The sequence below is a fragment of the Rutidosis leptorrhynchoides genome, chromosome 1, assembly GCF_046630445.1.
Source record: "Rutidosis leptorrhynchoides isolate AG116_Rl617_1_P2 chromosome 1, CSIRO_AGI_Rlap_v1, whole genome shotgun sequence".
NCBI lineage: Eukaryota > Viridiplantae > Streptophyta > Magnoliopsida > Asterales > Asteraceae > Rutidosis > Rutidosis leptorrhynchoides.
In genome coordinates this window covers 536,707,889-536,720,814 of record NC_092333.1, presented here as the reverse complement: position 1 = coordinate 536,720,814, position 12,926 = coordinate 536,707,889, and the positions used below count along the sequence as shown (strand labels likewise).

Here is a 12,926-nt window from a genome sequence, read left to right as displayed (position 1 = left end):
ACAATGATTCTCTGACTCCACCACTTTTTAGACGTTGTTCTAGGATCTTAGAATAGTTGTAAACTCTATCTAAAGGCTGAATACTAAAGAACGAGTTGTTAATCGAATAAACTAAGTCTCGGGGATGAATGAATCAAACATAGAGATTGAATCTAGATTAGATCGACAACTAAACAAGTTATTCTGTGGGTATTATCGGTTGGGACTGGAACACTGATTAGGGTTTAAGGAATGCATAACCTCACAAAGGAGGTCTTAACCCGTATATATACTGTCAGCAGACACAGTGGGTCGACTGTGTGAACACAGTCGGTCGATTGTGTTACTTAACCAGGACTGAGTGACACACTTGGTCGACTATGTATTGCATTAACTATTGACTTAAACATATTCAACACATATTCAATAGTCGCAAATACAAAGTATTGTTCATCATTACATGACTGAGTTAAACATAACATACAAGAACTAGGTATTACAAATATGCATCAACTGTATAGTTACATTATTTATCTTCAAACACTACACATTTGTATTAATACGATTCATAATTTTGTTAATATACACAAACAATGAGGGATATAGCATACCAACTTGATATAAGCACATTTAATTGTTCAGTCTAAGAACTTACTTTTTAAAAAAATTATTAAAACGTTGGGCATCAATCATCTGGAAACTTGTGTAAAACTATACCACAAAATTCTAATATGAAAGTTACAAAGAAGTACATACAATACTTCTATTCATCTTTGATACATTTATAATCAATAGACTCAGTTTCTCCTCTTGTTACGTAGCGGCCTTACCCATGTGTCTTTCCTCATCCCAAATAGATCAATGAACCAGTCGTGATACCTTGCATATAGAAATTTCCACAAAAGAAGTCCAATTACCGACCCATTTACAAAGCCTGAGAATATGACAACCCAATCGATTATGTCATCCGGGAAGAGAGACTCGTTCTCATTAATTGTTTGTGGAAGCGTTGATGTTGTTGAACCTTGACAATCCTCGGATAACGGTTGTCCGCACAGTTCAAGATTACCCACGTAAGAATAGTTCTCAAATGTATTGAATTGTTCTCCAGTTGGTATCCGGCCTTCAAGATGGTTGAAAGACACATTGAACATGGCAAGGAAGCCAAGTTGTAACAATTCTCGAGGAATTTCTCCCGAAAGCTCGTTATGGGAGAGATCTAAAGATTCGAGCTTTTTTAAGTTCCCCAATGATGGTAAGACAAAACCCGTAAGGTGGTTGTTGGAAATATTAAGTGACTCAAGGCCATGAAGATCTGTGAGTGATTGTGGGATATCTCCTTCAAAACTGTTACAAGAGAGGTCAATTGCAGTAAATATTTTTAAAATCTTTGAGTACTCTATTTTCACGCCCTTGGTTATTATTGACAGAGAGAATGTAGCGTCAATTGCTTCGTTGACAGTCAAAGACACTCCAGTGAGATCCTTGTATCCCATACTAGACGAACCGACAACATTAACATATTTCATTTCCTGCCAAATCTTGAAGTAGTTGTCAGGTAGTTGACCACTAAAGCCATTATTTGAAAGGTCCAAGATACGTAATTTGGGGAAATCTGACCTAAAAGTATATTTATCTTGAATAGAACCGGAAAATCTATTGGACCTTATGATAAGCACTTGAAGTTTTGTAAGAGTTCCTAACCAAAACGGGAAGACGCCATCAAAATAATTATCTCCGACGTTGAGAACCTCCAAGTTAGTACAATTAGCTAATGATTTCGGTAACAGACCCATAAATCGATTCTCACTCAAATCGATAGTCTTCAAGAGGCTTTCACGGGTAAAGGTATTTGGGATTGTGCCATGAAACTTATTTCGTTTAAGATCCATGTACCCCAGTGACTTGCTAAAGTTGCCTAAACATGTAGGAAGGGTTCTAGTCAAGCTGTTAGAACCCAGATCCAAATATTGAAGGGATTTTGCTTGACATATTGATGACGGTATCTCTCCTATCAACTTATTGTTTGAAAGATCAATATAATACATTGTTTCTTGATTGTTGCTGAAAATCCACCCAGGTATGAGACCAGCAATTTTGTTGTCGCGAAGGTCTAAGACTAATATATTCTTTTGGAAGCGGAGGAAGACAGGGATTTCCTTCAAGTCACATGATGACATTTTCAATATCTTGAGTTCAGGAAGGGTGTCATCGGTGTAGTTGTCAGTGGTGACAACTTCTACTCCACCTAAATTCAAAGCTTCGAGTTTGTTGAGTCCTAAAAATGTGTCTAGGTCCACCGTGCCTTCAAATTTGTTTTTTGTTAGGTCAATGAGGTTTAGTTGTTTGAAGTTAGAGAATGCACTTGAAATGGTTCCGTGCAATTGATTATCAAAAATACTGACTGCTGTTAGTTGGGTGAGGTTCATAAATGAAGATGGGATACGGCCACATATATTATTTTTTGCCATTGAGACAGCACTAAGTTTGGTTAAGTTTGCAAGTGAGGGTAAGATTTCTTGGTATATGTTCATAGCATCTAGATAGAGCTCTTCAAGGTTTGCCAGTTTTCCAATCCAATGGTAGTCATTCCCCTTGTCGAAATCGTTGTTACCAAATGCTAATTTCTTGAGTTTCGATAGACGTACCAATGAAGGAATAGTGCCTGTGAAATTGTTATTTCCAAGACCTAAGAATTCAAGTTGTGTCAAGTTTGAGAGTGAACCCGGAAGACTCCCATAGAAGAAGGAATCAACAAGCGCGAAGAATACCAGGTGATTTAGGTTGCTTATGGATTCTGGTATTTTCCCATAAAAGCCTGTTGTAACCAGATTTAAATACTCGAGTAAGGTGTCGTTACGAAACTCAGGCAAGGAACCGGTGAGGTCAGGATTGATTGCTAAGCTAAGATATTTCAGCTTCGGCAAGTGAAGTATTGCAGCTGGAAATTCACCTTGAAGATGACAATCTCGGAAACTGATTGAAGTCAAGGAAGAAAAATTGGCCAAAAAATGCGGTAAGGAAGAATTGATGTTCACCTGTGTGAGATGGAGTGTGTCGAGTCTAGTCAAGTTTTGCAACAAGCTAGGAGTTTGAAGCATTAGTGAATTCAATGACAGATCCAACAAAGATAGTCGGTTCAAATGTGAGATTTCGTTTGGGATTTCGCCACTGAATCCTGAATCAGAAAGATCGAGGGTTTCTAACTGCTTTAGACGAGCAATTTCAGGTGGGATTTTAGATTCAATAAAATTGTTCATCGAGAGGTTGAGCTTTTGAAGATAAAGAAGGTTAAACAGAGTACTATTAGACTTGATGGGTCCACGGATTGAGCTTTCGCTCAAGTCAAGCTCGATCACATGGCGATCATTATTGCTACACACCACACCATCCCACAAACAACAATCAGAAGAAACGTGATCTGACATATTGCTAATTGTGGGTCTTCTCCAAGAATCTAACTTTTGAAGGCCACCGCTAAATGTAGTGTAATTTTGATGAAGCATTGTTTGCTTAAACTGAAACAAACCTAAACACTCTTCATTATGACTTATTAACGATGATGATGCGGTGGGTGTGATCAGGAAGACTAATAAGTAAACAAAGGAAATTATAGGCATTGAGTTAATAGCCAAGAAGAAGAAGAGATGATTGAATTTAATTTACTTCTATTCTTTGTGCAGCTATGCAATGTTGTTTATAGATGGAGTGAATGCGTATGCTTAACATGTATTTTCTTAACCTTATATGACTTTGGTGGTGGCTAATGAAAAACATTAATTTAATAATGGTCAAAGTCAAACTTCTTAAAAAATTTAATTGCGTTTTAACATGGATGTCTCATTTTATAGTCATAAAACAAGTCTAATCTTGAGATTTGAGCCTATACATTTCTTTGGAAAGAAACAAATACTATATACTATAGGCTGGCTCCTTGATACGGAGTATGTCTTTTTCTTTATTTAAATCCCGCTGATTTTGGGTCATAGTTGCAGACTTGCAGCTGAATTACTATTAAAACATATTAAAAGATTTTGTTGAATGAATGATTATGATTTGTTTGATCTCCTAAGACTGCTAGTATCGCTAACGCTAATCTAGCGCCAAAGCCAAAGCCAATTTTTGGCACCACTACTAGCAACCTTCTTTGCTAGCACCAATGTGCTAGTGTAATGCCCCAAGCCAATTTCAAGCATTTTTTAGGACGGTAATTTGTGCTTTTTCTGTTTGTACATTTTGCATTAAAGGTAATACCTTCTACTAATAAATAATTTAGGTGGGTCCATTTAATGATGAAGGGGTATGCAAACAAATGCACTTCTCTCTCTGATGTAGGGATGACATCGGGTCGGGTTTGGGCTTGGTTTAGGTAATCCCAGACCCGAACCCGATTAAAAAAACATGTCCCAAACCCGGACCCGTGGGGTCCCCATTTAGTTACTAACTAGCGGGTAAACGGGTTTCCTACGGGTATTCGGGTCCCCATTTACTAACGAACTATCGGGGTAAACGGGTTTTTTCACGGGTATACGAGTCTTTTTCAGATATATGGTCCGGGTAATCGGGTATACGGGCCGAGTAATCGGGTATACGGGTCTGATATATGGAGACGGGTGTTTTTTCGGGTATACGGGTCGGGTAATCGGGTTTGTGTCTAAAACCATCCCTGGACCCGGACCCGCGAAAAAATTAAAAACCATCCCCATACCCGAACCTCTAGGTTGAAGGAGCTACCACGATACCAGGAGATGTGAGTGCAGATCCTCATGTCTTGAATGAGTACTAACAAAATAGACTGTAGGATCGTGTAAACAGGATTAAACGATTTTGAATTTAATATCGAGTGCGGAAAATCTCGATATTTGGTTTTAGACTCAAAACACACAAATAACCTTTGATCTTAATGTGTAAAACGACTTTAGAATGACTAAGATCAACTAAGATGAATGCTAGAACACCAGAGAATCGGTTTGGACGTTTAGGATAGGTTAGGATTCGTAACCCTAACAATGAACCCGTAATTCCCATTATATACACACAGCACGTGCAACCGTGCGGTTGCCCAGTCTACCCGTATGGTTGCATACCTGCAACCGTGCGGTTGCATTCCAATAGTGAAAGTTAAACGTTAAAGCATTTCAACTTGTTCGTAATGAACTCGGGGACTATAATGCACCAACAAACTCCCCCTAGGACCCAGTTCATTATCTTAAATAATAGAATTTACTTTCATCAGCATTAGACAAATATCCACGTAATCAAACAAATTCAATAACAGAAAATTAAAACATTCACGTCACGTTATTACAACCATATCGAAATAAAATGAAAAATAAAACGTTCAAGTCCACAGTTCAAAAGTTCTAATTCTAAAGATAGACATTTAAGCATGAATATCTAACGCATAGCATGTGCGAACAACCTTATTAAACTGAATGGCCTGCTCCATATTCGGCAATTCATGGAAGATTGGGTCTCTTCGCAACACATTTATATTCTCTTTGCACAGATTTCTGATCCACCTCGGATCGATAATCCTAATCTGGTCCAAGCTTCCACCAGGATTATACAACAAGATAACCGCTTCTTCAGTTCGCCCATCATAATACCACCATCTAAATCGATCACCAAAGTTCTGTTGCATTTTACGAACCAGTGCATACTTCATAGTCCTTGCACGCTTATACTTAACCATCTAATCTTGTTTCCTATCTCTTGATCAATACGATATGAAACTTTTGAAAACTGAGGCTCTAACACAGACTAGCCATACTTAAATTCTTTCTTGATCTTGAACTGCATCCACTCACCCCAACTATCTGTCTCCCAGTATAACAACGGTAAGCGAGCCAGTTCCATCATCTCAAAATATGGTAACATTTTGAGATCAACGGCATGCTTAAAATAATCTACTCCATTTTCCCTTCTCATGACAAAACAACTCAGATCTTTCAAATACGCCCAATTCAGAATCTTCCCACCTGTAACCTTGCCGGTTCGATAATAAAACAACTTATACTTTGGTTCCAACGGTACTTTCTTAAACCATGCCTTGGTACAGGATTTCTGATATTCCCTCCATTCTTGATTCTTTTGTTTATTTACCATCTCAAGATTCTCACATTCGTTATTCACACCTGAAGACTCACCTTCCTCAGCAGTTCGCTTCTCATTCACTTTACGATTCAGAACTTCATCACTTTGTTGTTTGAATAGATCAGCAAACTCCGGTAAGTCATCCTCATCAAAACTATCACCAACATTTTCATCATCAGAAGCATCCTCAATGATAACTTCTTCAGCACTATCATCACCAATATGTCTTTTTCCACGTGTACCAGCAGTATTCAGATCTTTCTCCGCAACAATCAATTGATCAACCTCTATACCGAACATTCTAGCTACCTCTTCATCTGTCATAGTATGTACAATTTCCCCCTCCTCCACATCGTAGTTCAGCGAGCTAATCACTGTACCTTGATTGTCCAAGAAATGTGTTAACTTATGAATATCAACATACAGAGGTTTAGGAAAATGTACCTCTTAGATCTGACTTACGTTCTCAGTCCCCTCAGATGAAGAGTCTGAAGAGTATTCACATTCGGTAGACAGGAGATCATCATCAATATGCTCCATTTTCAAACGAATGGTCCCGTCTTGGGGATCAGCTTCTAACTTCCCTTTGAACTTTCGATCACGACGATCCAAACGTCTGATCCTTTTAGCCTGTTTCTCCGTCAACTTTTTGAGATCAGCTGCCTCCTTCTTTGATTTCTCAAGTTCAGAGGTCAAGGAGTCAAATTTAGCTTTTAACTCAATAACCTCCTTTTTCTTCTCCTTATTCTTGGTCGTTATATCATCTACTTTATTCACTAGGCTGAGCACCGTAGCCTAAAGAGTCACAAAGATGGGATCAGTAGTCGCAAGTGCCAACGAACTACCCTCCTGTGTAGAAGCTGTCGGTGGTGGTGGAGCTTGTTGAGCTGGTTGAGTAGGTGGTACGGGAGGAGCCTGAGTTTGTTGAGCAGGTGGAACCTCAGCTCTTTGAGTTGCAGTTTGAGTAGCAGAAGCACCACCCGAAGAATCAACAACCTTCTAACATGACCTCTCTTCCTCTTCGGCCTTCTCAATGGTTCATCCTCCGGAACCTCTTTCCTCTTTAATGACATCAATATATCACCACCTTCCGTCACCTCATCCTCTAAACTATAATTATCCACGTCATCAGTAGTTCGATCAGAATGAGAACCAACCTCTACAACCTCATCTTCACCATCCGACTCAGTAAGAACTGGAGCAATATCTTCCTTACCTGAATCACTATCATCATTTCTCCACATTCTAGGGTTCCTTGCCACATAGTCATCCTTCTTCAAGTGACCAAATAACGGGCGGTTTGGTGGTGTCGGCTTACCCTTGTAATAGATCATCCTTCTAACCATTTCGTCAGTCATAATATTCAATTCAACATGATCTGAATCCTCCTTGATGAGCTTGTTATGCTGAGAATCTATCACAAGCTGAAGAAATCTTGGATATAACAGATAAGGATCAGATTTAAACTTGTTATTCTCTACTAGATAATCAAACACCATGCCAGAGAAGTTAAACGGCAAGTTTGAAATGAGATCAACCATGGCCGACTGCATCACAGAGTTCAGTTCGTCATGACCCTCTCTCCCCGAGCTCAAACAGTGAACGATCACATGTGCTAGATATCTAAAAGTCAGACAGAAACCCAACTTAAGCACCGTTGACTTGGTCAAATCCCCAGAATAACCATAACCAGCTCTTTGGAGACAGCCTTTAACCAGTCCCATGTTCAACCTGCTCTTCATCTCTGCAGAGTCTCTGAATTCCCATAACCTTCTGATGTGCCCTTCAGTAACAACAATATCCTTTCCTTGAACTTTGCTGATCTAAACATCTACCCGACGACCATCATTCATCGTCTTAGGTAACGAAACATTCCTCCAGAACACACGTTGATGTGAGACATATGCAGGCACATCATGAGATATTGCCTTATAAATGCGAGACCTTTCTAAGAACTCCATGATCTCATGATAATCAGCAAGCGACTCAATCTTGTTCAAATTTGCCAGCATGTTGTTATTTCGATCCACTTGCAGCTCATTATTGTGTTCTGTAGCTTTTTGGATCTAGATTTTGTAACTCTTCGAGGTTTGGACCTCTTTTCAGCACGAGGACGACCGGAACCAGAGCCGACAGCCTCACTAGTAGGAATATTCAAAATAGGAGTCTCAGGCATTGCTAAAACTGAAATAAACACACAAAATATCGCAAACACAAAAGTTATTAATTAAAAATTCAAAATTAGGGCTTCTGATGTGCATCCGTAAGGTTGCAATGTAGATTAACACGGTTGCAAGTGAAACCGTATGGGTGCAGGCCTATTCCACACGGGTGCACCATTGTTGGTTCAAAATTTGAATCTGCAGTGCAACCGTGCGGTTGCACTGAATAGTACCCGGTTGTGTGTACAACCGTGCGGTTGCAGTTTGCAACCGTGCAGTTGCATTCATCCGGTCTGTTAGGGTTTTCAAAATCCAAATCCACCAAAACAGGTCTTGATCATCAAATAAATGATTGAAATAGCAGCTATAACCTCCGATTAACATATTTCAATCAACAATTTCGGTTTAAAACCCCTAAATCTACACTTATTGATCCAAAGTTCATCATAAACTAAAAACAAATCAAAACTCATAAATTAGGGGGTTTAATTGATACCTGTTATGATGAAAATGCTCACTGTTGCGAGATGAATACAAAGAACAAGATCAAAAACTCCTCTTAACACTTTGTGAATTTTGATGAATTTTACTTGAATTAATATTAAAAGCATAAGTGTCTCACGGTTCTGAGTTTGGGTACCTACTTTGCAACCGTGTGGTTGCATGGGTGTATCCGGCCAAATTATTTGCAACCGTGCGGGTGCAAGGAGTACCCGTACGGTTGTACATTAAGTCCAAAAACCTTTTATTTTCATGTATCTGGGCGGTTACATGGTGTAACCGTGCGGTTGCATTGTGTAACCGTCCGGTTGCATAACAAAAAATAAAATTTGACTTCACTTCCGTCTTTTCTAACTTTCGTTTCTTGTCAAATTCATCTTATCCAACCAAACACCTTTTTCGTAAAACTATCAGTATTCACATCCTAATCCATGAATTCTCAATTTTATCAATTTTCCCAAGATCCCATTGTAATCCAAACTAAGTCGAATAACCTAATACCCGACTTATTAAACTTTTCCATTTTTTTGGATCTTTCACACTTGCTTACTCCCCCTGGTTCACACATACGGAGTTTATGAAGTAACCACAAAATGATATGCAATATTATACAGTATGAAACATGCAAAAATGCTAAAAATATACTAAATCTTTTTGTCTTTTTCATTTTAAAATGCAATCTATGAAAAACAAATGCAAACATATACATTATGATGAATTAAATCAATAAACTAACTGCATAGTGAATATCACAAGCATGACATAGAGAGATAATTAACTTGCTATTTATCTTGCACAATTTGAAATAAACTATCAAGAATAAACTATACAGCTATCATAACATAAACACATATTTTTATGAAAAGAAGAATTGATCAATAATTTTTGTTGGGATCAGAACTGAACCATATTTAGCAGTTTTAACATCGTTAATTTCTTTCATTCCAAACTTTTTGTTCCATTTTAGATTTTCAAGTACCTACACTTTTAGTATTTGAATATCAATAAGCTTATTAGATTTTCCTCCCAGAATTTTTGAAGATCACTTGCACACTTAAGTAAATAATCTTAAACTTAGTCCTCACTTGAGATCGCACAAATTTTTTAGGTAGTCAATTGAGCATAATATATAGAAGCTGTCCGCTATCACCTTGATGTACTTTCGATTTGATTGAACAGGAAGTATCTCACGATGTTTCCAGCAACCCTGTCAGCCATGAACTTTTACCTTAAACTTATACCTTTCGATTCAGACGGCTTTATTTATCTCAATTTTATTGCATACTCTGAAAGAACACAATTACCAGTTGCTATAAACCCCATGCTTGAGCGAAAAGCTAATAATGATGGAATGATATGATGTATTTGGGGGTGATGGAATTCTAAATCAGAATACCCTCCAGAAGATGTCCCCAACTATCTAGATCAATCGGCACAACCCTTATCACAGACAATAAAAATAACGTCCCTCTAAATGATAACCAAAGTCCTGCTAAATGATAACTTCAAGGACAGACAGAATGATTTAAGTTTTCTAGATATGAAACTCTAGCGCTTCTCTCCCTCGGATATAGATAACTTAATTCGTTCTGATCAGCACATTGTTTGATCATCTTTCACATTCGAATATAGAATTTAGTAGATTGATAGACACGAAGTCCAAACTTTCTTAACCCTGATTCTTTGATTCTTTGTTGTTGATGTGGTGCACCATCTTTATTGACATTCATACAATCATATATACATGAATAAAATAACATATAATCCTATTTTTTTTTTGGATTTTCTGATGTTGCCCTTTAACTTTTGCAACATAAATGAATATAAACAATAAACGAAAGTAAAATTACAACTTTTGATGATGATGCACCACATTTTAAGATGAAACACACTGTAGCTTTAATCTTTGGTGTTGAAGTAGTCTCCTTTGTTACATCCTCAAACCGATGATTGTCTATGATACAGAATTGCACTTTTCAACCAGTTCATAGTGAGAACACCCCCCTTTGGATACCTGACTAACCTAATGATGCGTTTCGACCCAAGCAATAAAGGTAAATAGAAACTGGTATAGATTCTAACAGAGTAAACTCACCTTGTGAACTTACTTGACAATCCTTCACTAGAGCATAAATCGTAGTAGGGGAGACCTCAACTGTCTGTTGAGTTCCTGAATGATCGTTTCTCAGTACATTGACTACCGTCAACCGCTGTAAACCTTTCCGCGATTTCCTTGCCAAGATTATTTACTTTATGTTTAAGTGATCCTCTCATTCCAAAATTCAATCCTCAAAATTTATCAACATTCATTAACTAATCATGTATTACTTACTCTAAACGCAGAACGATTAACATGCAAGTTCAGTAATACAATCATTTCCCATTTTCACAAAGAAACTTCTCATTTTCAGATTTTTATGGCTTTTTCATTTTTCAATGTTTTTGTATTTTCTGATGAAGCAATTTTCTCGACTATTCTACTTAACGGAAAGCAAATAAACACAATCTTTTTGGTTTTTCAATTTAAGAATGCATAACAGAAAATAAGATGATCGTGCAAAGCAGAAACGAAACAAAGTAACATGCAAAAATGATGCAAAATGCAAATGTAAATATACAAATGATACAGATTGGATGGTTACTTCAATAACTCTCTATCGGACACAACCTCCGCCTTTTCTTTCACCCCTAACACATTTAACAGGAATAGGAAACAAGGTCGGTTAAACGCTTTCGTAAACAAATCAGCCCTTTGGGTTGTTGTACCTATTTGTAGGACATCTATTAGTCTCTTTTCATAACAGTCCCTAATGAAATGGTACTTGACCCCTATGTGTTTGGTCTTAGAATGATTAACAGGGTATTTAGTAATAGCAATAGCAGCAGTATTATCAACATATATAAGAGTGTTAGAAATTTGCAAACCGTAATCCCGAAGCTGTTGTTGAATCCAGACAACTTGAGATGTACAACTTGCAGTAGCAATATATTCAGCTTCACACGTTGATTGTGCGACTGCCATTTGTTTCTTACACTGCCAACTTACCAATCGGCTACCTAGAAACTGACAACCATCCGAGGTCGATTTGAAATCTCTTTTGCAACCCCCGTAGTCAGAATCATTGTATGCCGTTAGATCAAACCCATCCTTACGCGGATACCATAAGCCCAAACTTGGAGTTCCTTTAAGATAACGCATGATCTTCTTAGCTGCTAACATATGATTCACGTTCGGTTGTGCTTGATAACGAGCGCACAAACAAGTTGCAAACATGATATCTAGGCGAGATGCCGTGAGATACATCAAATAACCAATAATAGCCCTATATAGATTTTGATTGACTTTTGCCCCTGTATTTTCCGGTGTAATCCCGTGATTCACCGAAAGAGGTTTCTTGGCAATTCGTTCATCTTCCATCTTGAATCGGCTCAAGATGTCAGCTACATACTTCGATTAATGTAGAAAAATGCCTTTTCTGTTTGATCAACTTGCAACCCTAAAAAGAAATTAATGGCCCCTAGTGAACTTATCTTGAATGTTTTGCATTACATCTTGAAACTCATCAACCATTTTCTGATCTGTTGACCCAAAGATGATATCGTCCACATATACCTGTACCAACATTATATCGTCGCCCCTTTCTTTGATAAAAAGAGTCTGATCGATGACTCCTCTTCTAAAACCATTCTCTATCATATAGTTTGACAGAGTAGCATACCAAGCTCTCAGGGATTGGTGAAGACCATACATCACTTTTTCTAAGAGATACACCTTTTCTGGATGATGTGGATCAACAAAAACTGGCGGCTGAGTCACATACACAGTTTCTTGAAGAGTGCCATACAAGAATGCACTCTTTACATCCATCTGAAAAACTTTAAACCCTTTCCACGAAGCAAAAGCCAAAAACATTCGAATAGCCTCCAGTCTAGCAACCGGAGCATAAACTTCATCGTAATCTATTTCTAGAATTTGCTGATATCCTCGAACAACCAATCTTGCTTTGTTCCGGATCACGATACCTTGATCATCTTTCTTATTTTTCAATACCCACTTCAGGCTATACGGTTTACAGCCTGAAGGTAGAATTACCAACCTCCAAACACCCAAATGATTGAATTGTTGAAGGTCTTCCTGCATAGCTGAGACCCACTCATCATACTGCAATGCATCTTTAACGTCTCAGG

The 12,926-nt window shown here is 38.0% G+C and overlaps 1 protein-coding gene across 1 annotated transcript; it reads right to left on the bottom strand.

Annotated features, from left to right (window-relative positions):
- Positions 1-776: 776 nt before the first annotated feature.
- LOC139842614 (receptor-like protein 6) lies at positions 777-3,599 on the bottom strand. Its single transcript, XM_071832737.1, has one exon. The coding sequence runs from the start codon at positions 3,597-3,599 to the stop codon at positions 777-779; it is 2,823 nt and encodes a 940-aa protein (XP_071688838.1).
- Between the last annotated feature and the right edge of the window lie 9,327 nt (positions 3,600-12,926).

What these genes read in the sequence shown, in the direction of transcription:
- LOC139842614 (XM_071832737.1), bottom strand. Translation starts at nt 3,599, where the DNA reads ATGCCTATAATTTCCTTTGTTTACTTATTAGTCTTCCTGATCACACCC.